General features: G+C 40.4%; 2 protein-coding genes across 2 annotated transcripts; both read right to left on the reverse strand.

Annotated features, from left to right (window-relative positions):
• Positions 1-2741: 2741 nt before the first annotated feature.
• Positions 2742-17404, reverse strand: RB195_013872 (uncharacterized protein; the record flags this gene model as incomplete). Its single annotated transcript, XM_064203881.1, has 27 exons — positions 2742-2814; positions 2871-2985; positions 4113-4233; positions 4305-4373; positions 6002-6148; positions 6227-6325; positions 6394-6528; positions 6577-6699; positions 8295-8378; positions 8447-8569; positions 8651-8750; positions 8823-8924; positions 8981-9077; positions 9191-9289; positions 9676-9755; positions 9825-9877; positions 9932-10076; positions 10163-10242; positions 10300-10416; positions 11086-11185; positions 12699-12740; positions 12808-12905; positions 12961-13069; positions 13133-13230; positions 16739-16838; positions 17152-17213; positions 17303-17404. The coding sequence occupies 27 exons, from the start codon at positions 17402-17404 to the stop codon at positions 2742-2744; spliced, it is 2673 nt and encodes an 890-aa protein (XP_064059762.1).
• A 2393-nt stretch (positions 17405-19797) lies between these two features.
• Positions 19798-26171, reverse strand: RB195_013873 (uncharacterized protein; the record flags this gene model as incomplete). Its single annotated transcript, XM_013442831.2, has 27 exons — positions 19798-19873; positions 19941-20061; positions 20222-20345; positions 20413-20481; positions 21085-21231; positions 21305-21403; positions 21455-21589; positions 21648-21770; positions 21950-22033; positions 22095-22217; positions 22275-22374; positions 22481-22582; positions 22641-22737; positions 22931-23029; positions 23098-23183; positions 23257-23309; positions 23390-23537; positions 23710-23789; positions 23856-23969; positions 24044-24134; positions 24238-24306; positions 24386-24480; positions 24535-24643; positions 24729-24838; positions 24895-24994; positions 25949-26010; positions 26067-26171. The coding sequence occupies 27 exons, from the start codon at positions 26169-26171 to the stop codon at positions 19798-19800; spliced, it is 2721 nt and encodes a 906-aa protein (XP_013298285.2).
• Positions 26172-27176: the final 1005 nt, after the last annotated feature.

The raw sequence follows: 27176 nt of genomic DNA on the forward strand, positions 1-27176 counted from the left end.
TCATTTCTATTTCTGCCTGGGTGGCAGCGATGGACGAGAGAATAGAAGAGTGAGAAATTGTGTGGTGGGCATGCACTGCGTACCAATCTAAAACTACAAAGTTTCTTTGAAGGCTCACAGTTCTGATTTAGTTCAACTACAAAAAATTGCTTCGTGACTATTTGTTGCTGTTACTGTTCATTACTAATTATTTATTAATATTATATGTAAAAATGTTAAGATTATCTTTGGGAAATAATGTAAAGCTAGCACTCACATATAAGAGTTTGATTCTATTTTTCGTTCGTATTTTTCTATGTCTCTCGATTGCTAAGAATTCTCCCTGGATTGAAATAGGCTATAGTGCTAACTACTATCTATTTCACTCATTTTCTGAATTTCCATGCAAGAATGAGAAAAACTAAGCGCGCACGAGATCCGAGAAACTTGATAAATTTTTCTAAGCTGTGGTCACGTCATACTTACGGCAATATTGCTGACCCGCTTCTCCACATTATCCCGGCATTTTTTTGAGTCACTTTAAAATTTTCCAGATTCATAGTTGCGCAGAATAGATGCCGTCAAACCACACGTAAAAAAAACTAAAACAACCTCTGAAAATATTTATTTATTTGTTTGTTTAAAAATGTTTTAATATTCCAGACAATTTTTAGTGACTGTCGGGAACAAGCATCACTATGCGAAGTTGATAGCGAAATCAAAAAAAAAAAAACGAAAGGAAAGCATTACTGTCCGTTATATACGAGGCAAAATAGTGATAGTCACTCGGCTTTATCATTTCAACTCCAAAAATCTAATCGTCGCACGGGCAACAAAAATACGAATATGAATTTCATCATTTGAAAAAACGCTGGATAATTTAATTTAAAAAAGACGGAAGGTAGACATCATTGCTGCTTAGGCTAAAAAGAAAGGATCAAGCACTCGCTGACACCAAAAATCAGTGTTCGCCAGTGCGTTGTTTACACGAGTTCTCGTAGCGAGTGCACACAGCTGGTCAACGGGCATAAAGAAGCGCGAAAAGAATGACTCTATGCCATATTACTCAGACAGCAGTGAGTTTTGACCTTATTCCTCCATGGGTTTTATTCTACCTGGTTATAAGAGTGAAATCGTATATAGATCAGAGAAAATTCCTTTCATTGTGAAGAAACATTCAAGTGTAAGCAGTCGAGCGGAAATAGAAACGCTCTATTTTCCCGAGCAATTTCTTCGTTCTGATCGCCAGACTTCTTTTTCCATTTCGTGCTTATGTAAATTAACTGAAAGATAATCTCAGTATAAACAAACGACGCCGCAAATGCACGGACGGCCGACAATTTTTCCAACTAAACTATGAGGGTGGCAAATTTCTAATTTATTTTTGTATTTCAAGAATATTTTCCGGGAAGAATCCTAATCCTAACAACAATTTCATTAACTCACAGATTTTGATGGTTCTAATTACTTAGATTCAATTGTCTGACGTAAGAAGTAACATGCCTTTATTGAATCGATATTTCTAAGCGGAAATGTAGTTGTTAACGTCATGGGAATATATGACATCTATATAAGAATATTTGCAGTAAAAACGATAGTCAAGTGCAAAAATCTCTAAAGTAAATACTCAAATGAAAAATAAGTGTTAAATTATGAGAATCAAGTTAAAATTGCACACGAGTTTCAAGCGGAACGGGATTAATAGGAAATGAATCTAATAACTGATGCATCGGTTCTTTCATTTTAAGGTGATGTGAACTTGGTTACCTCAACCTATTTCATAGCGTCATTTTGCAGAACAAGTTTTTTTTTTCTGCGCCAAATAATCTCCCCGATGAGAGTCAAATTTGAGCACGCCATTCCATGGGAACATTTTTAAACTAACGTTAAAATATGAGACAGTATTAAGCTCATATAATTCCGTAGATGGATACGGTAGGGCGATTTGTTCAGAATCTAGCTTCGAAGGCTGAGAGTGCTCAACGATGCAAAAAAGATAGAAGTTCCTCTTAATGGGAGCACTACAAGCTCATAAATGAGGTAGAAAGCGCTCTGGGTTGCATTCGTACTATGAATATGACATGAAAGTAACGAACCGAGCACTTCGACAGCAATGCGTTATCACTGGGAAGGGTTGGGGAGAGTTTGACTCCTACAGGTACTGAACCAGCATAATAAATACATCTATCAAAAATAGTAGATGCAATTATTGCAAGCGATTCTTGATCCGGCATGTGATGATAACAGGACATTTTCAATGATTAATGAAGAAAAAATGCGGGAAGCATGCGTATTTGAAAAGAACTCACACTCCAGAGCATTATCTACTGCTGAGTTATACTGTTTCTCGTGTCACAAAAAAGTGGAAATCCATTACACGCATATTTTTTTGGACAGGAGATACAAATTCTAGTTCGGTAATATAGAAAATATTACAAAAAGCGTAGAGGTCGGCACAATTGACAAAAAAAAACTAGTAAGAAGACGATAGGTCACGCTTTCTTCTCTATGCTTCTGTTCGAATTTGACGGTACCACACAAACGATGTGTATCCAAATATGAAAAAGAAACAAGTGAAATAAAACTTCATTTCTTTGTTCTGCTGCAATACCTGCACGAAAGGTGACTTAGACATAGTTCATTTGAGATTAAAGGATACGTTCAGCTTTAGAGTCATAGATCTGGGTGAATAACATAGGATGAGATGCGTACTGTATCGATCAGTGTAGCTCTGTCTGGGTTCGCTGATTCCAGAACACACTTCATCGGATCTCGTTGAATCGCACACGAAGCAAGTATCTCATCAGAATTTGATCAACATCATAAACAATGAACCTAGAGAACTCCTATTATTTTCCCTTCCTGGCATAGAGGTTCTAAAAAATTCTCACTCATTGTAAAGAAGGGAGCAGTTTTTGTTGGTATCCACAGGATTTCCCATGTGGATGTTGCTGCCGTCCAACGTCTTTATCAGTTTATTCGGATTTGGTTCAGTTTGTCCAATCCCTGGAATAAAGGTGGTTGAATTTTGTGTTCCAGTCCATCGAATCAAAGTAAAAGCAGTGGCAAAACTGAGGGCAGTGATCTAAAAATTAACGTTTCCGCCGAAAAACTATGTTTAGGTCAAAATTCCTCTTCGACTGGTAGGTGTGGCGCAGTTGGTAAAAGCTTCCATTCTGACTACTAAGTCGATGGTTCGAAAATGTCGTAGTGCCAACCAAGCCCTTCATCCTTCTGAGCTCAATAAATTGATACGAAACATGTCTGGGAGGATAAAAACGCTGACTTGACACCCGCAAGTCATCCAAAGGCTAGGCGCACGTTCGCAAACCTCAACAGATTCTGAACTGAAGTTGACGCGCCTGCGCATTCCAGTCGGATTGATTAAAGGCATCACTCCACGAATCTGGGGTGCTACGGATTTCCTGTGGGGTATTCGTATAGGGGATCATAAATTATTGAGAGAAGGGTGATTCCGTCCATTTCTTCCTAATTGTCGTGGGAAACGGCCCGGAAGATACGGCTTCGAGCGTTCCGGCGCACTATTTTCCACAAGGAGTTCGACTGGAGGGCGCCAGCCTCGTGCACGCGCGCATCTTCTGGGCCGTTTTTTTACGGCAATTAACAAGAAGTGGACGGAACCACCTTTTCTTTCCATAATCTACTATGCCGTGTACGAATACTCCACCTGAAATCCGCACCACCTCAGATTCGTTGTATGCTGCCTTTAATGCCAGACACTTTAACCTTCACCCTTTCGCTTTCTCAGCAAATTATCTTATAAAATAAATTAACAAAAATCTCGTTATCTCTATGCCACTAGAATTTAAAATTAGAGAATAAATTTTTATGCTGAAAGATTTTCACTCAACTTTTGCTTCCTTTTAACAGTATCGTTTCGATACTGTTAAAAGGAAGCAAAAGTTGAGTGTTTGATGGACATCCGCCTAGTGGTGCTTATGTTCATCTGCGAAACCGCCACGTCGCAATGCGCACGCTTCCTTTATTACACCTAGCGTACTTCTTCACGCTTACGCCTCCATCGAACAAAAATCACAGTCGTGCAGGGAAAGCATCGGCACTTCTTTGTAATATACAAAGAACAAAAAAAAGAATGAAAATGTCGCGAATACCTTGAACACTATCGTATCCTTTAATGGTATTTAGTGAATGCATAGTGGCATTGACCTCCGGTTTAACTTTCCCAAGGGCTACGTCACACAACAACATCAGGGCATCATCGCCCACACCAGCCTAAATGACCCTGAAGTTTGATGGGACTGAAGTGGGTGGTTTAATTGGGATCTAAAATTCCTATAATTCACCCAACAATAGTTAGCCGACTTGGAAACCATGTCAGCAAAATACACACCTTTGCCGAACATATAACCAGTCTGAAATAAAGATTAAAAACAGAAAATAAAACATCAATCACAGAAATCAAGAAAAAAGCACTTCAGTTTTATCCAAAAGCGAAGCTTAGGGTTCAAACAAGAATAGGAACGGTTTACGACCAAGCTAAAACGAAATTTCCAAAGCAAACCGATAGATTCTGACATTTCTAAATCCATTTACAACGCAGTTCTAGTTGTAGTACAAGCCTGCCAAATACTAAAGTTAACCGGGGTGTCACCAGCCATGTTTGATGCACCGGTGCATCACTGCCCTGTGTATCACCATTGTTCTTGCACTCCTGGGTCACAAGCCAGTGTTGCACCGTGCCAATAGTAAGAATTATTATTATGGCATTATTGTCCTGTGGGTCGCCAGTGTACCACTGCCATTTGTGTCATCGCACCGCTGGACACCGGTGAATCAGCACTCGCGTGACGACGGTGAGAAGCAGTCACTGTTGTACTGCTCCGACACAGCAGTCGCCCTCGAACAGGTGTGTCACCGCAGTACCACCAGCCCGTGAGCCAGAGGTGTATCACCGTCGATTTATTCATTGTTATCACTTTACTTCCTCAAACTAGTTCGTTCACACAGATGTGAGAAATCAAAGAAGCACCAATGGATCAGTGTCAGTGAAGGGTCGGAGTCAAGAACCTGTGTATTATCACTCACGCAGACTATCCGCACGCTTTTCGAACAATTATTCGGAGTTTGCGCACACTTTACACAAACCGTTACGTTAACCTATGCCTTTCGCATGCCTATATACACGTACACATGCCTTGCGCACACTTAATAAGACTTTACGCAGATCTTACGCAGGATGTGCACTCACTTACACAGACCTTATGCACACGTTCGCGTCTCACACGTGCTCTATACTACGTGTATTTTACACGTAGGTGCGCTACACCGTCTGTGCGTCACCTTTCGATGAGGCACCGGTGTCACCATTAGTGCTGCATCGGTGCTTTGCTAGCCCGTGTGGCACAGGTAGTTCTACATTTAGTGGTTCACCGGAATGTCAGCACCCAGAGGGACAGTAATGAATCACCATTCGCAATGTACCGCTACACCGCCAGTAGTTCTGGGACTGGTGTATCACCGGGTGGGCGGTGGTTCACTGGTGCATAGCCAGGCTGTGCACCATCATCTGCTGGTCTACCTATAGTTGAGCACCGGAGTATTACAATCCGGTAGTTTGGTCATCGTCGGGGAGAGATACCGGTGTAACACTTACTTATGTGTTACCCTTCGGCTAGGTATCGGCGTACCTACAGTCCGCGGTGCTCCGATGTACCACCATCAGTGGTGCAGCGGTGCACCACTAGCATGTGCATCACCGCTCGGTGAGGCTCCCCTGCGTCAGTAACGGGTGAGACCCCCTGTATCACCAGCCGGTGGGGCACCTGATGTCTCGCAGATGTATCACGACCGGACTACCCTGTGGATCACTGATGGGGACTTAACCTGTGCATCGTAATCAGTGACACATGGTTGCATCACGACTGGTGTTGCATGTGTGTATCACCAGGAAGGTCTAGTGACTAATATCCTTTTCAATTGAGAAAGCTAGAATAGGATAGCGATAATAAAACAAATCTACTCAAGACAATCCTACTCATACCACCGGTGCTTCCGGAGGAGCAATACGTAAGCCCTGTGAGAGGATCCCGCCAAAATTCGTCGTCCTAGATCCATGCCACAGAAGTCGGCGATTGCCAACGTGGGCTTTGAACTTTTTCTTTTCTCCCTCCCTTTCAACCCGGATCAACTGCAAGAAATAAACTTCATATGAATCTCGGAGAAAGGGGACTTGCAAAAAAAAAGAGGAACGAAAACAAATATTCACGTCAACAAGTTCCAGATTGTACCAATTATGCGTTTTTCCATGAGTATTCGCCAGATAAGTCTTAATTGTGTTGAATTCTGAGGATTTTGGACTGACTGTCTGCAAAGAATCAAAATTTTTCAATGGATTACAGAGCCGCAGCCGAAATTCAGCAAAATTTTACTGACCTCCATTTTGCACTTCAGCCTTTCATAGTGAATGTCAACAGGATCACGCTCAGTGTCTGTGTTTGAGTGTTCGTCTTTGATCACTTCGTATGCTACTTGAATCTCCAGCAAAGAATCTAACATCCCACATTTTTCCTAAAATAATGAAAATCTTAGGACAGAAAGTCTGGAACATCAGCTCACCTTAATAAGTTCCTCAGTGTTCAGAAGAGGAGGTGAATTCATTCCAAAATTGTGCGGGATTAGAGTGTAGAAACGATTAGAGGCGTCAAGAATTCTGTCCGGATCAGCTTTTCTTGACATCATCTACAAATAAGTTTGCTAGAACAAGATCAGAACAAGTGTCAGAAAGGATGATGTCCTTGCATGACGATCATCATGATTCCGTCTACTAATTAATTAATACTAATATACGCCTACTAATTTAGCTGAGTAATTATCCTTTCCTAGGGCGGGTGTAGTGTAGCGGTTAGAGGTTCCACTTCTTGCACGATCGATCGGAGGTTCGAATCCGCCCTAGTGCTCACAAAGCCCTTCATCGCTCCGGGGTCGATAAATTGGTACCAGACTTGTTTGGGAGGATAAAACACTGACTTGACACATCGGCTAGCCACCGCAAGTCATTGTATAGGTTACAAGTTCTTGAGCGTCAAACGATTCTGAGTTGAAGTGAACGTGGGGCCGGATCCCAAGCGAATTGACGCCAGACGTTTTATCCTTTATCCTTTAGTTTAGTTATCTTTTCCCAGCGACCAAGACGCGTTTCCAGCAACTCATACACTTTCGGCAGTTGGTACACATCTTCATTTATAACTCGTGACGAAATGGAATTAAGCATTGAAAGACATCGATTCAAAACCTGCCGTCACTGGAGCAACACACTTTAGAAAAATAGTTCATTTTGTCCACCTTACTCTCTTGCAATTGTCGGCTGTGACCAGCTGTAGCAGAGTATAACCTGCTCGTATATACATTGCATTATTGGAATAGAAGAGTTGGGGCCGGTAAATATCACTTTTTTACTCTCGAAACAAACATTACGAAACTAACGGTGACGTCCTTCTTCCATCCTTCTTTCGATTCCTGTGCCAACTTCCAGTGACGGCTATATTCAAGTTCTTGTGAATACGAAGGAGTGAAAGATAAAGTGTCTGGCCTTAATTAATCCACTTCGGATGCATCAATGCGCTCACTTCACTTCAGAATCGTTTGAAATTTACGAGCGCGAGTCTACCTTACAAAATAACCTCCAAGTCTTGCCGATATGTCGAGTTAATGTTCTTTTTCCTCTCCTAGATTAGTCTGGCACAATTTATTGACCTCGAAGGGGTGAAAGACTTAGTTGACGCTACGGCGATTTCCTACCTTAGAGCCGTCGAAAGTGCGGTTACAGTGGGAACTCTTGTCAACTGCACTACACTGCCTTTTTTGATATCAGTTCTCTCAAAAGTCATGGTATTTGGATAGAATACTTTCTATTACAAGCATTAGTTTGTTTTCAGGTCCTGTTTGATCGCTTCAGCACGATTTTGTTCCCATAGGTTTTTGAAAACGAGTTTTCTTCTAATTTTTAAAATAAAAGAGATAGAAATTTTGATATTGTGGGGAAGTTAGGGTTAAACACGAAACACGCAGTAGTTATCTTAGTTTAGAGTGATCCACTGATTCGAACCGAGATATAGCAGGCGTCTCACCCCACACCCAGTTTCCTGGCTTCATTCCTGTAACGGCGCTTCAGAACGCTCATCACCTACGTGGCAAACTGTTCTAGTATATCCAATCCATTTAGGTCCAGTAACACTCTTAGCGAGTATGCCCGCATGCTTGATTACAAGCTACGAGATCAAACAATTTCTCTTTTTTGCGACACGAGAAACACTTGATTCAACTCCGCAACCAACCTGCTGCAGTTCGGTGAGCACCGAATAGGCGCTCATTATTTGCTTTTTTGAAAGTTTTCCAAGAGGCATTTTGTCAAGATCGATCTAAAACAAAAATAAGAGAATAAATATGCAAAAACACAAGAGAGAATTTTGCATGAGGGCGAGCTAACTTTGAAGTCAAGCATTGTCTTCTGGAGTTGCTGAATGTCGAAGATCATAAGGATGACTTCCTTGATCGCTTTGTCGAGTTTTGTTCTTGAACCTGGAGTGATGTCGGATGTTTTCACGCCTTCCTAAATTAACAGCAGCGAAGTCACGTTTTTTCTTTCGAAAGTTTTAAATGGACAGAAAGAGAATTTTATTTGGCAACGCACAAGTTCTGTGAAGTCAGTCTCGATCAGATCCATAAGTCCAGCTCTTTTGGTGAATTTCTTTTTTTGTTTCCACGCGTTTCCCGTTTTTTCCAAGAAAAGGCTAAAAAAACACCTTTTTTGAAAGAAATGCAGAAAAAAACAGGCAGAAAAAGGAAGAGAATTATACTCCTACTGCTCAAATGCACTGATGGCATGTTCCTCAGAATGTATGTCTTCAGTTTTTGTGCCACCGACAGACGTTCCAACTCGACCCCAAGACCGGAAGAGATAAAAACTGCGAGAGAAAAAGAAAAATTACGAATAGTTCGCAGAAATGTTCTGAATGCTTACAGGGGCTTAGTGTCATGTTTAAGTAATTGAATTTTGTAGTAGGAATTTCTGTTTGTTTGCGTATCAGCATATCCAAGAACAGCAGAATATAGCTGACCTGGAAGAGAGTTTACACGAAAACAAAAGAAATAAGAGGAAATAGACAGAAGAAACGAGGAAATGATCCAAACAAATAAACTACAATATCTACCCAGCATCCATTCAATTTACCTTTCTTATCCCGGTGGACGTGAGAAAATTCTGCATGTTCACATTCTTGATCGACAACGGCGCCATTCTTCACAATCACTCTGGACGATCCTTTGCTAACTAAAAATCCATTGTTGGAGGATTTTATTAATGGACAATGAAACACTAAAAATAGAGAAGACTTCTACGACGAGAGAAGCAGCATCTTCCTGGAGGAAAATAAGCGTATGAGGTCAGTACACCCCTTGCTCCATTCGCGATTAGTAGAAAAATGCTAGGCAGAGGAAGAAGAATGTGAGGAGGAGATCAAATATGAAGAGGAAGAAATAAGAAAGAAAGAAAGAAAAAGGGAAGAAAAAGAGAAAAGAAGGAGGGAGTATAAGAGATATGGAAAGAAAGAAGCAAAGGTGTTTGGAAGAAGAAAATGGGAAAGAAGTGAAGAAGGGTGAGAAAATAGGGAAGGAGGAGGAGGAGGCTAGAAGGAATACTATGACACTTCATCCAACCTCCTAAACCCTTTTCATCGCTTTCTTCAGTAGAGATTTTGTCGCCTCGACATCCCAGGTTCTTGAAGATTTCAGCATGACTAAATCAGTTCTCGTTCATGTGCGCAGGCGCGATTATGAGTGCGAGCTTGAGGATCCTAGGTACCAACCTGACCACAGCTTCTTTGGCCAACGTCTCATTGTATGTGCGCCTTGGTAGTAACTAAAGTTAATGCCTAAAACTATTCATCATCTAGTAGGCATACGGATCACTTACATTCACTTTCATAGTCTTAAGATACTTATTCTCCTTCATTTCTTTAGGGATGACGAACTTGTTTCGATTTGGATTTTCGTTTGTGTACGTACATTTTGTATACTCAGAGAGGTGACCAGTACACTCGTAGGTCCTCAACGATGAACTGCAAAATGAAATGAAATGTTGGAAAAAAGGAAACAAACGACTTTATAAGCATAAATTAACAGAGAAAGATTCATCTGTGCTAACCTGAACTTAAGATGACCACCACATTTTGGACAGGGTGCACAGCAGCCGAAAACCGCACAGTCAACAAGAAGTTCAAGAACCTAATGATGTCATGGATACGGTGGACATCGTGCGAAAATCAGAGTAAAGAAACGTACATTGTTCTCGCCCGATGGGATCTGCTGCTCATTTGATTGAAGCAGTTCTGCCCTTTCGTATTTCGTTGTGTTCTGTTTTAGGGCTTCACGTAATTTCCACATTATGTCAGTTTGCTTCTTAAGTAATAAAACAAATGTCAGATCAGATCCAATAAATCTCCACGACAAATTAATAGAAAAACAACTCAGAAGTCGATAAATTAAGAGCTCTTGATTTGCAATTTTAAAAAATAGGAAAAATTTGAACAGAAAACTGAAGAAGTTAGGAGTAACAGCAGAGTAAGTCATCCCTACACACGATGGAAAAATTTCAGCGCAGTAATTACTTTAATTGGAAATTGAGTTATTCAAAATGCTGCTTCAATTAATTCACTGTTTATCTGTTCGAAGCGCCACCAGAAATAAGGTGATAAGGCAATAGCATAGAAAATTCCCATGACCTGTAATAAGCCGCAATAGAAAAAGACCCAGCTTTGAATCTGATATGTGTACAATGTGCTAGTGCTGTTTTGTGGGGGAAAGCGTTACTATCACAAGTTTCCTCCTATTCACTTTCTTCTTCTCAAAACAACTTCCATGTATGAAAGAAATCAATTCTTAACATAAAATTTGAAACAGTCAGTCGAATGTTAAATATCCTTTGTACTATCTTTCCACTCTTAAAATTCCTAATTAGACAGCTCAAAAGAGGTTCTATATGGAGTTCGAACAAGTCAGACGATAATCCAAAATTTGCTTTAAATCGAAGTGTGAAGAATTAGATAGATCATCAGAACAGCAATCCACCTTAAGCGCCTCCTTATTTGAAGCATCCTCCGCGCTGTCCCGGGACTTCTTGGCTGGAACTTCATCTTCGTTCTTTTCAGTTTTAGTAGACGTACGTTTCCTGGGAAAAATGTAAATAATTATGTTGAGATTTTCGCCTCATCTTTACCTTGAACAAAACTTCTAATGTTAAGAATATTGTAGAAGTGAAACAATTTTAGCAATTTCACTTAATTCTGCAGCACCTGCTGCTGTCGTAGTGACGGATGTGAGGACCAAAGGAGAAAATTGTGCGCTCACTGAGAAGTAGTCTACTTTTTTTTAGTCAGTTTTTCTAATTAAAATTTGCTCTTCTTCTCTGCGCTTACTTCCACTGACTCTTTGCAAATAAACTTGAACCCGCAATCGCAACAGAATCAAACGCTGCCCTCCGCGCAACGAAATCGCACTCCCAGCCCTGAAAAAAGATTAAACTATAGACCTTGTTTGACTTCATCGATGTCATCCATCGATATGTGTTCTCTTTGTCGACAAACAAATGAAATGAAATTTGGACTCCCCGAGAAGCAGAACATGTGTACATTCAGCGAATCTATTTGAACTGAACCGAGAGAAAAGGAGAATTTTATTTCCGATAAGACAATAAACATATAGATGATATTGCCTTTATGACATGGTGACGCAGAAGTAATAAATTTTCCTTTTCCTATGGAATGAAAGATACAAATTTTCGACAGGAAGACAGGGAGACAGATTTCCCTATTTTTTTCAAGTATTAACATAGAATAGATAACGGGAGCATACCTCGAAATTGACGACAAGGTTGGGATCTCCTTTTGACAATATAGGATTTGGAACGCAGATTAAAAACACACCCTCAATTCCCTTTAATCATTCTGAAAAACAGCCTGGGAAACGGCGACAGCGGGTTCATGGAAGCTGGCGCGTGTAGAAGGGTGACGCGTTCCAACGTACCTCGTAGGAACAAACGCACAGTAAGCACGCTTCCCACCCTGTTTTTCAAGACGATGAGGGAATTGAGCATGTTTACGCTAGTACTCGTGACATTCACATCAAAGCCTACTTTATCCATGAAAGATTCCATAGTCGTCGACTTCGTAGCATACTGTGTCGAAGGACTTCCACGAAAATACTTCCAGGTGAAATAAAAACTTTTCAAATATCGATGTTTGGCTCTAGCTCAAAGTATTGGTCATCAAAATTGATCTCTTTTACAGCTCGGTAATTGCTTACTGTTTTAGACAGTACTTCGTTACGCTAACACCTTAACGCGGTGTAATCCGATTATGGATCATGGGTTTTTGCAGAGAAAGATCATCGAGGGAGGCACCGGCCTGTTAGGCTTTATGCCCGTGAATTGCATATTCCGGTAATGAAGGTATTTTCCTTCACTTTTCCTCCGAATAGACCGTTGTGGAATGTAACACATTTGGACTACTGTCTTTAATTTACTTTTACTTATTTATTTATTTTGTCTTCTTACGAGTGAAAGTCATCCTCCAATACGACGTCAATGACAAAAGCAAAGATAAAAATTGCTAACGAAAATACAGAAAACTTAACACCGTACAATTTTTTCAAACACCGTAAGAAAATAACCAGAAAGGTGCTACCTTGAACCTTTCTTTCCATTCTTCTTCCCTTTGTCTGCAGGCCTGCAAGGCACATCATATAACTTGACAGGTTAGGAAACACAGGAAACTTCAAGAAATTGCGACTTACTCTTCTTCTTCTTGTTGAAATTCCTTGAGTGTATCTTGCAAAATTTGTTTATCCTCATCTGTCAAGTAACAGAAACCTTCAATGTCTTCTACTGCCCCCTGAACAGCAACAAATATGATCGAACTTTCGCAAGGTCAAACAAAAACCACTTACGTCGAATTTTACATCGACAAACAAACACTGCTGATGATACCAGGTCATGTGTTTAGCGAATTTCATCTCTTTCTGTGCTATGGCCAGCTTGCATTTGGAACATTTCCCTCTTGAATGAGAAATTTACAAGAATATTTCATTCAAAAGCTTAGTCTCGCTGTTCATATCTTACCTACTCGATTTTGCATACTCCACCTTCAACGCCGAGAACGATTTCGCCTCAGGAAGATCACCACTTATTACACCGCCAATTTTTTCGCGGATTTTCTCCTAAGTAGAGGAAATTTAGCAAAGAGTTATACATTCAGTAGTTTGAACTCGTCTTCTTTATTGCCTACGTTACATTGGGATTTTCTCAACAGAGGTCTTAAGAGGAGGTGGGAGCAATAGAAGAAGGTAGGGGAAAGAAGGACGAAGAGAGCGTCGAGGAGGGGGAAGGAGAAAGAGAGGAGCGCCAAAGAAGAGACAGGCAAGGAAAAGAGGAGGTGAGAACGGGGGGAGAAAGAAAGAGAAGGAAGAAGCACGATGTGAAAGATGAGAAGCATTTTGGACCGCGGAGCGCAAGGTCGATAAACAATAAACAACAATTTCTTTTTCGTAGTTTTTAGTTGATTTTCTTGAGCTGTAGCCAAATTGTTATGTGACCGTCTTTATTAAAAACGCAGCTAACGTTCCGGCGTTATCGCCTTCGTCAGAGCCTGGAAAATTCGAAGCCATTAGTGATTTATCCTTTCAAGCGCCTCATCACCCTACAGAAGGCATTCAAACGGTAGGCAAACTCAAACAGCAACACATTGCCTACTGCTTACCTCATTTTCTTTCCTTTTCTTTCTTTTTCTCCAAAGAGAAAGAAAATAGTGTAAGAAAGTACCGGTTGTGAGAAACGAATCAAAACATGAATCCCAACTTCTTGATATGAAAAAAAACATCCAAAGATGCAGTGTGGATAGAAAGGATAGTGCCTGGCGTTAATCAATCCGCTTGTGATGCGCCCCCACGTTCACTTCAATTCAGAATCCGTTGAGGTTCACGAACGTGTATTGGCCTATACAATGACTTGCGGTGGCTAGCCAATGTGTCAAGTCAGTGTTTTTATCCTCCCAGACAAGTCTGGTACCAATTTATTGGTCCCGAAGGGATGAAAGAATTAGTTGGCACAAGGACGGATTCGAATCTCCGATCGGTCCTGCAGGAAGCGGAACGTCTAACCGCTATACTACACCCACTCCTACAAATGCAGTAAGATAACGAAATGAAGCAGACATCTCTCGTAATGCTAAGCAACTCATAAAGTATATTTTTTAAGACTTATTTTGTTTCGTATAGCTCGTTCGTAACTGCCAACTTAAATAAAATAATCGCAAAGTAGTAAATCTGCTCCGAAGGAGCTGACAGAAGAAATCTTCGTAAGCCGACTTTCATGCTACATAACAAATGGCTTATTCTGTCACGTGTACATGTATGAACAAATTCCAGAAATTGATATGTCAGTGCCAAAAAGTGGGTCCCACGGCGTTGGATTAAGGCAACGCGGAAGAAGTAGTAGAACTAAACTCCGAGCGAATTTGTGAAGAAGAAAACGAGACGTTGTGAACGGTTTCATGGCCGTGACAAATGCATGTGTTGTGTTTCACCTCTACGTACTACCCCGAATGTCCATTCTCCTGCACATTTCGTTCATCACGTTGGTCAGAGCCTTCCTTCAGAAAAAAAAATATGTAGCTCATAGTGGATTTCATGCAGTACAATTATGCACGATTGTATAGACTGTCTTTGGTCTACGTATGTTTGGACAAAATTTAGCCCTTCCAAGTTCCTTAATTTTTTCTTTGGTAGTTTTTTTTGGGACCTAGTCGAGAAAAGTAGCAAATTTTTCCTCCTATTTTTGGGTTTCTGGCGTTAGGGAGAACCAGGTCACTTACAGAGGTAAAAATTTGCAGCGAAGGGTTTTTCTTGACTCTTTATCAAAATATTGCTGTGTGCTTCCCAATCGTAGTACCGTAGTCCCGCAACAATGAAGAGAGATAAAAATTGGAATTTTGGCATTCCGTCAAAATATGTATGACTTCAAACAATGTCCAATAACTCTGCTCATGATTCATAAAACCTATTCGGTTTGACATATGTTATAGGAAACGATTATTTAAATCAAAATCACGTCTTACTTTTCTTATTTTTTCATTCTCTCGAAAGTCACCTGGGAAAAAGCTGGGAGATTTGCTAAAATTCCCAAATAAATCTTAAATGACCTCCAAAAAAGAAACAAAGCATCTAAAAACATTAATTCGACTATTTTGCAGCCCAACACTTCCTCTCCAGAACGCTATCGCTTTTTATTTATCTCCCAGAGCCTAAGTTTCTTTTTGTCGCAACGTGATATAAATGTTCATTTTTCCATTTCACACCTTCACCAAAATTCGTTATACATGTGCACGTGACAGAAGAAGCCCTTTATTATATAGCATGAAAGTCGGCTTCCGAAGATTTCTTCTGTCAGCTCTTTCGGAGCAGATTTACGACTTTGCGATTATTTTATTTAGGTTGGCAGCTACGAACGAGCTATACGAAACAAAATCAGTCTTAAAAGAATATAGTTTATGAGTTGCACAGCGTTACAAGAGATGTCTGCTTCATTTCTTTGTCTTACTGCATTTTTAGGGGTGGGTGTAGTGTAGTGTAGCGGCTAGAAGTTCCGCTTCCTGCACGATCGATCGGAGGTTCGAATCCGCCCTAGTGCTCACCAAGCCTTTCATCCCTCCGGGGTCGATAAATTGGTACCAGACTTGTCTGAGAGGATGAAAACGCTGACTTAACACATCGGCTAGCTCCGCAAGTCATTGTATAGGCCAGTTACACGTTCGTAAACCTCATACGATTCTGAATTGAAGTGAACGAGGGGGCGTATCCCAAGCGGATTGATTAACGCTCCTTATCCTTTTACTTTAATGTTTACCAGTCTGAAAGTTCGGCTAACATCAGACATTTTGCTACCGCTCCCTTCGTCTTCAGGAGTCAATAAAAATTCTTTCGTGAATTTCTGCCATAAAATTCAATTAGTCCGTTCGCAATAACGTCCTTCCACTATTTTATGAGAAATATGAGTGTTGGTAGAAGACTTCGTAGTTTTCTTGCGAAAGCGTCAGCGTTACATCGTATAACGTAACTGTTAGCTACTATTTAAGCAGCTGTCTGCATGCCTGTATTCAATTCCTGAAGAAAGGAAATGAACGGGCCAACCTGACGAGGAGAGTGAAGAAGCGTGCATTGATGTGAAACGCTACGCACTTGTCACGGCTACCAAACGATTCACGTCCTCTCATTTAGTTATTTATTCGCAATGGATTTATTGTGTGGAAATAGTGCACCAATAACCTAAGCGCTGATTCCAATTTCTTCTTCCAATTTACTCACACAGGCAGACACAACCAAATAAGGCTGTTATTATTTAGTACGATCACAACATTTCATTTTTATTTCAAACTATCAGTTATTTTTTAACAATTTTCTTTCATTTTCAATTATTTTTTCCTACTTTCTTTTTTCACATTTCATTCCTAATTGTAGCATGAGCCTCTATATTAGAAAGAAAGGGAAGGGACGAGATCATTCTCCAGAGGAAAGTGACCCAACTGCACGCTTGACCGCGTTCATATCCCATTTCAACGATTAGGGTTTGGGCGGAGCTTGCCCCTTACCTATGCGGAGGATGTATCTAGGGTTCACACCTAAAAACGAATGAACTAAATGGAATATGCGTGGACATTCCAAATATACATACCTGGTCATCCCAACGAATAGCATCGATACCTCTAATTGATTTCTCATTTATTTCCACTTTTCCCGGCACAATTCTCTTCCAAAAACACGAGAAATGGAACCTTAAAATAAAAATAAGGTTATGCTTCCTTCAAATTTCTAAGCTGCACGATGCATTTCCAACTATGTACAGCATAGTTGGATCAAAACGACACGAAACACGGTGCAATTGCGTACGCGGCTTACGCGGTGCGGGGCGTATTGGGACCCTTGTTGGCAGCACCCATTGTTGCGGTTTGCGATACTCCCACCTCGGTTCCAACTGCTGTCTCCACCGCGCCGTTTCGAGTGTTTAATGTCGTTTTGACCCGACTATACACTGATAACTTCTCAGAAAGTGCAACTGCAGGAACTATAAATAAGAGCAATTCGCACCAGTTATCCTGGAGACCATCAAAAAAACGACTTGGCTCACGAACAGACATACGCAGGGTGTTCTAGAATAGTCGAGATCTTATCACGTTTTGAAAATTGGGAATTTTTGGAAGTACTTCGAAGTAAATGAGAAGTTCCAAAGGGTGCATACCTGTTGAATGGTGTTTTTGCAACCCTTGCAAGCTGATCGCGACGAGCGCGCATACTCAACACCGAAGGGAAGATTTTTATTTTCGGAAGCGTCCTGCCCCATTTACCTTGAGCAGCAATAGCAAAGCCTTCTAAATTGAAAGTCTAAGGAAAGCGGACCCATTCATTGAAGGTTGGCCAAGAGGTTTTCCAGCAAAACAACAATAGAGACAATAAGCTGTGCAAAAAAACAACTCAATTTACAATACTAATCGAGTTGGTCACACAGCAAAAGTTCATTACATATAAGTACAATAGTCCACTTGTTCAATAAAACAAGAGAAGTGGGGTTTAGAGCGAAGATTCCGCGATCTGCACATTTCATTAGGACAGGGACATAGTTATCCTCATGGCAGTTATACATAGACCCAAGCTTAACTCACGAATCACCTTGAAGTTTTCCACTACCTACTCCTGGAGCGAAAGCACTTCGCATCATTAAGCCTTTCATAAAGGAGAAGTCGCGCTGTGCTTTCTATACGAAGATGTAGATCACAGTAAGCTCTCTCTCTCTCGTATAGCGAGAGCTTACTATGATCTACATCTTCGTTTAGAATAATCAGACTCCTTACGAAAGCCGTTACTGGTTCGCTCATAAACATAGTTTTTTTTTACTGAAACCAGCGTAGAGGACAACTCATCTCGCTCGAGCTCTGACTGAAATAACTACAGAGATCCTTTGATGCAAGAGATAGATGGAAAACCAGTTCAGTTTATCTTGTTCACAAAACTCATCAAATATAAAGGGATATCGCAGAAAGCACCGATTTCAAGCCACATTCATAAAGTACAGTAACAATTAGCTGGTAAAATGATGTACCGTAGTACCAACATTGTTTCGTTTAGATCCTGTAACCAGGGAAGGGCTCGTCATTCTCAGCTTATCAGTCAAAGTAGGCCAGCGTTTTATCTCTTCATTCTTTTTCCTTCTCTATTTAAGCTCGAACCAGATTCTTTCTCGCTCTCTTACTACTACTACCGTAGCTTTGAGATCTGGATGGTTGATCTGTCTGATTTAGTTTCTCTAGTTGCAATTCGTTCTCAAGTTAAAGAAAAAAAAGAGCATACAAAACCAAGAAAAAAGGTTTACGCCGTGAGCATTGCGTGTTCCTGAATTCTAATGACAACAGTATCATGAAGGGATGGTCAAAGAATAGGGCAGCAGTGTAAATCATTTGAGAAGGCTCTGGTAAAGGAACGCCTTCTGAGAAAATATCGATTCTAAGTAAAATCTGCGTTTGTCGTGTGGCCGCAACGATTACGCAATGTGTGGCAATCGCCCGACCGCCGTTGAGTCACAGTTCCTCGTTCGTTGGTCTTTTGGTCGTAAGATATCATTCTACTCTTCTTAAACCTCATTTTCACGAAGCTAATACTACTCTAACCGGGCTCTCTTAACAACGTTAGCTGCAGGGTTCTCTTCCGTGCGAGTTCTTCTAGTTCTTTTTTCTCCTTGGTTTCTTTTTTTATAATCTTACTAGGATTTTCACAGGCAATCGTCACTAACACACGAATAATCTTTCATCTCAATACTACCGCAGCGCTAAGATCCACGCTATGCAAGAAGGCGAAACTGCTCTATGATGAATCACGCGTTAGCGCCAACCAACTTCAATTGGAATAACAGTTGTCACATCATCCTTCTATTCGTTCCTGATTTGCGTGATCATCCTTGCACACGCAGCAGCAATCTGGTTTTAAGTTAACTGATTTAGGGCTCTCGATTACTGGGCGAGTTGTTGTTCTCAGATTTCGCAAAGATGGAAGATTGAGCTGTCCGAAGTGTACGTAACACTCCCGCAGTGACTCGCAGACTCACTTTTCTGCCCTCTTCTATTCATATTCGCGCCGCAGTCACGCTGGAAACACCCAGCACCTAACGTACTACTTTGCCTTACTGATGTCACAATGGCCGTAAGCCTTTCTCCTTGAACTGATGAGATTTCATTTCTTCTCAATTGTAAAGAAAGGATCTGCTATCGGTATCAACATATTTACATTCATTGACTAAACAAGAGCTTATTCTATATAACATGCTAAATGGTTGTTATTTTGTCGCTAAGGTGAGTGAGAACGAGTAATAAACCAAATCAAGATCATGAACACGTATGAACCCAAGTAGCCCGTGAGAACTTTCAAATGTGAAAACATCAGTTTAGGACAACATATATGAAATGAACACCCTAGACCGATGGTGTTACCGAAAAAGATACGCCGGCAAAAAGAGTGGCATGCATGAGTGACGAAAATATTAGTGAATAATAAAATTGAAGAATACACAAGGTAAGGAATAAAAAAATGAGATGAGAAAAGTGAAGACAAATGACTAATATAAAGAATTGAAGAGTGGATTAGCTAGGAAGTCTAACATGTTGAATCACTTTAAAATGTGAGATTCCAAAGTTAACAAGTGATAACAACAAGCGAGTTTACAGCTCTGGTTTCAGTGACAATCGTTCACATCATGTTCATCTTGAATTTGGTTCTCACAACATATCTGATCCTTATCTGATTCACATCATAGACAATGAATCTGAAACATTAATTAACAAATACACCTTCGTATCTGTAGAAACAAAGTAAGGAGTAAGGAAACGTACTCGTTGTAGAGGAGTGTGCATTTCTTATCCTGATTGGCATCCACCGGTTTCCCAAGCGGTATTGTGTAGCCTTCTTCTGACTTAATAGCCTCGCTGGGATTCGGCTCAGTTTTCCCGAGTCCTTAAATTAAGCATCACCATTACTAATTCATTGAAGGAGAAGAGACCTTATAGCTCAAGAACATGGGTGTACAACTAACGTTTATCCACCACCTTTTTTCTAATAACAAAACCACAAAAGAGAACTGAAGAGCAACGTATATTACAATGTTGACACATACCCTGCACACTGTTGAAACTTTTAAGCTTCTTCAACGTGTATTCCTTTGCATCGAGCTCATGTTTGACATTGCCAAGAGCCACATCACATAACAACAACAATCCGTCAGCATCATTTTTGAAAACCTGGACAGAAATTTGTTAAAAGTTTTTTTTTCTGCTGAACAGGGATTGAAAAATACCACCAGCTCACCTTGCAATAGTTCGCGGATTTTGAAGCCATATCAGCAAAGTACACTCCTTTGCCAAACATGTAACCAGTCTGAAATAATCATCACAATAACCTCAGACGTTGTGATGGAAAATTTGTGCGAAAGAAGAATTTGCAAAATATTACCGCCTTTCCCTGAGCCTATTATACCACTTGAGAAAAGCAAGATTCTAACGCTTTTAGAGAAACTAATAAAATTAGTGGAATTTACTAAAAGGACCGAAGAAGTGTTTCACTATGCTTTTCAGAGTCTTTACTTTTGAACGTAATTTCTTGAAGGATAAGAAAAGCCAATTTTTCACGAACGATTAGTTTTCCGCTTATGTATCCAGTGTAAGGAAGCTGGATTGAGAGGAGAGATCTCATGTGCCTTTCATTCTGTTTTGGTGAGAGGTGTTGATATTTTGTGGAAATGCCTCCTTCAGAGTGGAGAATAGTTTCTCCTCTTTTGATTCTGCTTAAATGTGATCAAAATAAGAAATAAGAAATAAGAGAAATAAGAAGAAACAGAGAGAAGAAGATCAAGATGGAGATGAAATGTTTCATTGTTTGCCTTGTAAGACATACTTGTTACAGAAGATTCGTAATATTAACAACAGAATTTCCAAGTCAATAATAACGTCACATACACGACGCGACGCTCAAAGACCTTACCGCAGGCGCTTCCGGAGGTGCTATACGAAGTCCTTGCGACAGGATTCCACCATAGTTAGCCGTAGCTGAACCATGCCACAGAAGCATCCGGTTCCCGAGATTGACTTTGAACTTCTCCTCTTCGCCTGTACGATCAACGCGAATGATCTACAAGATGCAATACACTTCCGGAAAGGAAATCTGATGAGAATTTCGAGGAATTGAAGAACGCATGACGTACATCTACAATATCGAGATCGAACATAGTATGTGTAGCTCCATGAGTGTTTACCATGTACGTTTTAATAGTGTTGAACTCAGGCGAATCGTGTTCAACAACCTAAATTTTGATAGTACGCATTCAATTCTCACAGATATTTCCCTGGCTCACCTCCATTTTGCATTTGAGTTTCTCATAATGTACATCCACAGGATCGCGATCCTCTGCTTCTTCTCCCTCTTCTTGTTTGATAACCTGGTATGCGATTTGAATCTCCAATAACGAATCCAGCATAGCACATTTTTCCTAAAAGAATAATTAAAAACTTTTCCACCGTTAAAACAGATTAAATATAATCTCAAACTTTAATTAAATCGGCGGACTGCAATAGCGGTGGTTTCTTCATCCCAAAGTTGTGTGGAATAAGAGTGTAGAAACGGTTCGAAGCATCAAGAATTTTATCCGCGTCCAATTTCTTCGACATTATCTGTATATAGTTTCAAATTCAGATTCTTCATAAGAAAACTAAAGTAACCGATATCAAATGCGGGTACAACTCTATATATGAAGAATTAATGACGGATCCAATCTAACTCACGAAGAGATAAATACGATACTGATCTCCAAACTCACTCAATTGTCGTTACAGAGATAGACGTGACTAACCGTTTGCAATTCCGTTAATACTGCATACGCATTGGTTATCTGCTTCCTCGAGAGTCTACCGAGTGGCATCTTATCTAAATCGAGCTGAAATGGAGATTAAGTTAAAGAAGGAAAGGAGCAGCAGTGTATTGAGATAACCACTTACTTGAAAACCAAGCATTTGAGTTTTCATTTCTTCCATGTCAAAGATCATAAGCATCAGGTCTTTGATGACAGGATGAAGTTTGCTCAACGAACCAGGGGTGACAGACGAAACTTTCGGTTCCCCCTAGAATACAGACGACGAAAAATCTATTAACGTTTAATAAAGAAAAAAAAAACATACCTGTGCAGTAAAATCGGTATCCACGAAACCCAAGCGGCCTGGCACTTTCTTGAAATTGTCCTTGTTTTCCCATTCATTACCAGATTTTTCCAAAAATAGGCTAAAAATGCCAAAATTTTGCACTTGAAAGTGATGTTTTTTCTTCGATTTAAACGATTGAAACGTTAAATCTTAACATGAAATCATAGTAATCATAATGTAATCACTGTTCAAAGGCTTCTACAGCGTTTTCTTCATTGCGGAACATTTCCGTTCGTGTACCTCCAATCATAGTTCCAACACGACCCCAAGAACGGAACACGTAGAATCTAAATGAAGAGGAACGAAATGCAGCTACGAGAGGAGCAAGAAACGTTCAAATTATACGTTGGCTTATGGTCGTGTTTAAGCAGTTGTATTTTGTAGTAAGAGTTCCTGTTCGTCTGCATGTCAACGCTGCCCAAAACTACTGAGTACAAAACACCTGCAAAACTTCTTACCTTGATCCGATTGATTGGACGAAAAGAAGAGGGGAAGAATACTTGGAAGAATATTTGTCTAATGTCAGGGATGAGAAAAACAAGAAAATGAGCTCGATTAAATTCAATAATCAAAATGAAGGACAGAAAAAGAAAAGTGACCTAGATCGAATGAATGAAGCGTTGAGAAAAACCTACCATTTTTCCCACGATGAACATGGGACACCTGCGCATATTCACATTCTTGATCAACAACAGTGCCTCCTTTTACCAGTTGTTGTGATATTCCCGAACCCACTAAGACGGAACACCTTATTTTCAACCACAAATCCTTTATAGACGGATTAAGAACTTTTCTGAACAACCTCCGATACTCTTCCCTTCCGTATCACCTTTCTCTTCAGATGAAGTCATTCCACGCGATCCAAGGTATTTAAATTGATCGGAGTGACTGAAATAAAATCTCCGCCACTACTCCTATAGTTGTGAAAAGGTCTGACAAAATAAAAGGAGAAACCACTCACCTCACAATAGTCTCATTGGCAACTGCTTCATTGTACACACGGTTCTTCAGCAGCTGAAAAGACGACAGCTATGATTAATAAAAGAGAAAAGGGAGGAAAACAAAAAATACAACTAAACAATGTGGAGACTCACATTAACTTTGAGCTTTTTGATGTAATCATTCTCCTTCATCAGATGTTTCGGGATCACGAATTTCTTCCGCTCTGGATTTTTGTCGTGATGCGTGCACTTGGTATATTCCGAAATCTGTCCGTCGCATATATAGGTTCTCGAAGACGAACTGTAAACACGCTTGGCATCACCAAACAGAAGCTTTACTGTGACAGCTATCCCATTTACAGAAGAACCAAAATGTCCTATTTAGAAAACATGTTATATATATTTATATTTATATATATATAAAACATAACTAACAACAACATATATAAGCTCATATAAATGAGAATAAATACCTGTAGCTTAGCTGACCTCCACATTTCGGACACGGCAAGCATACGCCAAAAACTACACAGTCGACAAGATGATTTATGAGCTAAGGTGGAAACATTAGCTTCATGATTTTGCTAAAGACCACTAAAGGGACCAAAAAGATCTTCACCCTATCACCAGTTGGGGCTTTCTGGGAATTCTCAGCGAGCATTTCCACCATTTCATTCTTCGTTAGATTGTCCTTAATATTCTTGTGTGTTTCCCACAATAGATTAGATTGCATCTGGAATAAGACTAGATGGATGAAGCAATTAAGCATAATACATTCAAATTATTTATAGCACTTATAAAACATACCTTAAGCATTTCCCTATTGGACATCTCAGGAGAAACTTTTCTTTGTTTCTTTGAAGGAGCATCACCAGCACTCTTAGATTCGTTCTGCCTTCTAAAAAAATTCCCAAGAAGATGTAATTGTTAGAGGTTCACAGGTTATTCTGAACAAAATAAGAACGGCAGATTTCATAGTGGTGAGTTTATGAGGTGCTCACTTCGTGCTCTCTTTGATATTTTCCTTGCCTCCATCGCCATGTTCTTCCATACCCTCATCCTCATTATCTCTAAAAAAAGCGGAAGTTGACCCCTAATATCCAGGTAATAAGAGCTCTAAATGAATGATGACTTGAAATAGCTACCCACAGATATGGCACCGTGAAGTCCTTCAGTGCTTCCAGCAATTTCTCCTGATCCTCTTCTGAGAGATAACAAAAACCATTCATTTCATCTACATGTCCCTGCAAAGAAACTTCCTCTTGAATGAAACAACTCATGAACCGCACTTAACATACTCCAAAGACCACGTTAAGAAACAGGCATTTCTGATGATACCAATTCGAACGCAATCCAAATTTTATTTCTTTGATAGGAATGATCTCTTTGCAGCGGGAACATTTGCCTCTAAAAAAGCAATCTATGTAGAGATGTTAACTTGAATTCGGGGGAATGATCGATTAATTACAAGAATTATTAATGAAGAGACAACCTGTTGGTTTTGGCGTATTCGACTTTTATTGAAGAAAATGATGAATCCATAGGCGGTGCATCGCTATTACTGTAATTCATGAAGGCATTAATCTTCTCACGAATTTTCTCCTGAAAAAGAATGTAACGTATGAAACAACTTCTAGTCGTAGAATAATGAGAATCACCTGATCATCCCATTTTAGCATATCCATGCCTCGAATCGATCTTTCATTTATCTGAGTTTTCCCCGGCTTGAGTCTTTTCCAAAAGCAAGCATGATGAAACCTTAGAAGAGAAATATGCGATTGTCTATAACTTTTCATCCTTTCTTTCTATCGAAGCAACCATCATAACCAAGTTAAACACAGATGGTAATATTTTTGAAGCTAGCAAACACATCCTAAAAGCCCGCTAGATATCTTAGTAGACTGCACAACTGCAGAATTATTTTCTTCGCATGATTCCACCTCCCACCTACATGAGGTATTTTATCGAGGAAAAACAGTGAGTTCGTCCAGATAGTGGCATGCGGATGCTATTTTCTACAACGAGTTCGAATGGAGCGCGCCAACCTTGTGCATGCGCCGCGTCTTTCCGGCCGTTTTTTACAGCAATTAGGAAGAAATGGACGAAATAACCCTCCCCTCCATGATCTACGACCCCTTATAGGAACTCTCCACCTAAAATCTTCACCACCCCAGATTCGTGGGGTGATTGATGCCTTTAATACAAATGCATGTTTTTAAGGGTAGGAAAGGGAAGAGGTTTCCTTAAGTGTGACTTTGAATAAGCGTATAGTGGGAAGAGGCAGGTGTGGCGCAGTTGGTTAGAGGTCCGCTGTAGCTACATGATCGAGGGTTCGAATCCGCCCTAGTGCTCACCAAACCTTTCATCCCTCCAGGGTCGATTGGTACCAGAATTGTCTGGGAGGATAAAAACACTGACTTGATTATCGGGTGGCCGCCGCAAGTCATTGTATAGGCCAACAGGCGTTCCAAAACCTCAACGATTACGAATTCCAGTAAAACGCGTTGGCGCATCCCAAGGGGATTGATACGCCAGTGACTTTATCCTTTACTTTTATAGTGCGAAGAAGTGACCAACTGAACACTATCAGAACAATGTTAGGAGGGTACTGGACAATTTTCAGTCGCCTAAGACAGGCCAATTAGGGTTTCAAATTAACCAGTTACGAGAGATTTCCCACTCTCTCCTCTTTATATACTGCCCAAGACTTACCAGTTGTCCTGCATACCATCGAAGAACCTGCTTGGCTCTCGAACAGACATACGAAGGCTGTCCTGAACAAGGAGGCCTCGTGAACTTTTACGAAAATTTCAACAGTGAAAAAAAAAACCTGTCCAATGGTACTTTTGCACCCCTTACAAAAGGCCCGCGATGACTTTGCATATCCAGCGGCAAATGGTATATTCTTGGAATCGAATACATCCGTCGAATTCATCGCTCAAACGACTTCGCGCAATAGTTCACAACCTCCAAGCATTTAAACTTCACTTAATTACTTACAATGCGGCATACTACGAAGCAGGAGGTGTTGACCAGATTAAACTGGATGAACAAAAAACAAGTTGACATTTCGAAATAACACCAACTCTTACATTTTAGCAAAGAGATCTAGGAAAAACTTGACTGGAACAAACATCAAAACAAACAACTTCAAAATGGTAGGAATTCCTTCAAAATCTGTACAAATGTTCGCCCTATTCGCTTATGTCACTTGAGCAAATGAGACCCACAACGAATTTGACACAAAACTGATCTGCTGCCAAATAAATGCATTCAAACCAGAGACGGTTGACGCGGCGAAGATGTAGTTGCGGTCAATATATTGCCGTGGCGCGCCTGCTCCAAAGATAACGATCACAGAGTTAACGCTGAACCATCTCATCAGTGTAGTCACTAACTTCTGAATGTACTGTGGATGACCCAGCAAAGATTTTGCCCTCTCCCTGTGTCTAGAGATCAGGCTTCCATAGTTAGGTAGAACTATGCGGAACAGGTGTGCGGTACGTCGGCGCTGACATTTGTATCAGGACCCCAATTCTGTGTTGTTGTTATGCTATACTTTGTGCACAGTTTCATATATCCGTTGTACAAACATTCGGCATTGTAAAGAATTGTATTTTGCCGGTAATCTTATCGAGATGACCGCCCACGAAGTTTGTTTATTCAGCGATTGCTGATGAGGCCTAATTTATTAACGACCGCCCAGATCGGGCATTCCTGTGTTTGTGGCTCCCAGTGAGCACACCGTCTTCGTTCGCCTATCAATAAATTATTAATACCACTGAACCACCTGTATTCTGAGGCATTAGCCTTATCGCTCTACTAATAGGGCATAAAGAAGGAATCATATAATTCCTTCGCACCATCACATGGGCTAACAGTTGTAGTTGGGGTGGAACTGTTGTTAACTCTACATGGACTGCAGATATGAGTTCGTTGT

This window comes from Necator americanus, chromosome V (assembly GCF_031761385.1).
Source record: "Necator americanus strain Aroian chromosome V, whole genome shotgun sequence".
In the NCBI taxonomy this organism is placed as follows: domain Eukaryota; kingdom Metazoa; phylum Nematoda; class Chromadorea; order Rhabditida; family Ancylostomatidae; genus Necator; species Necator americanus.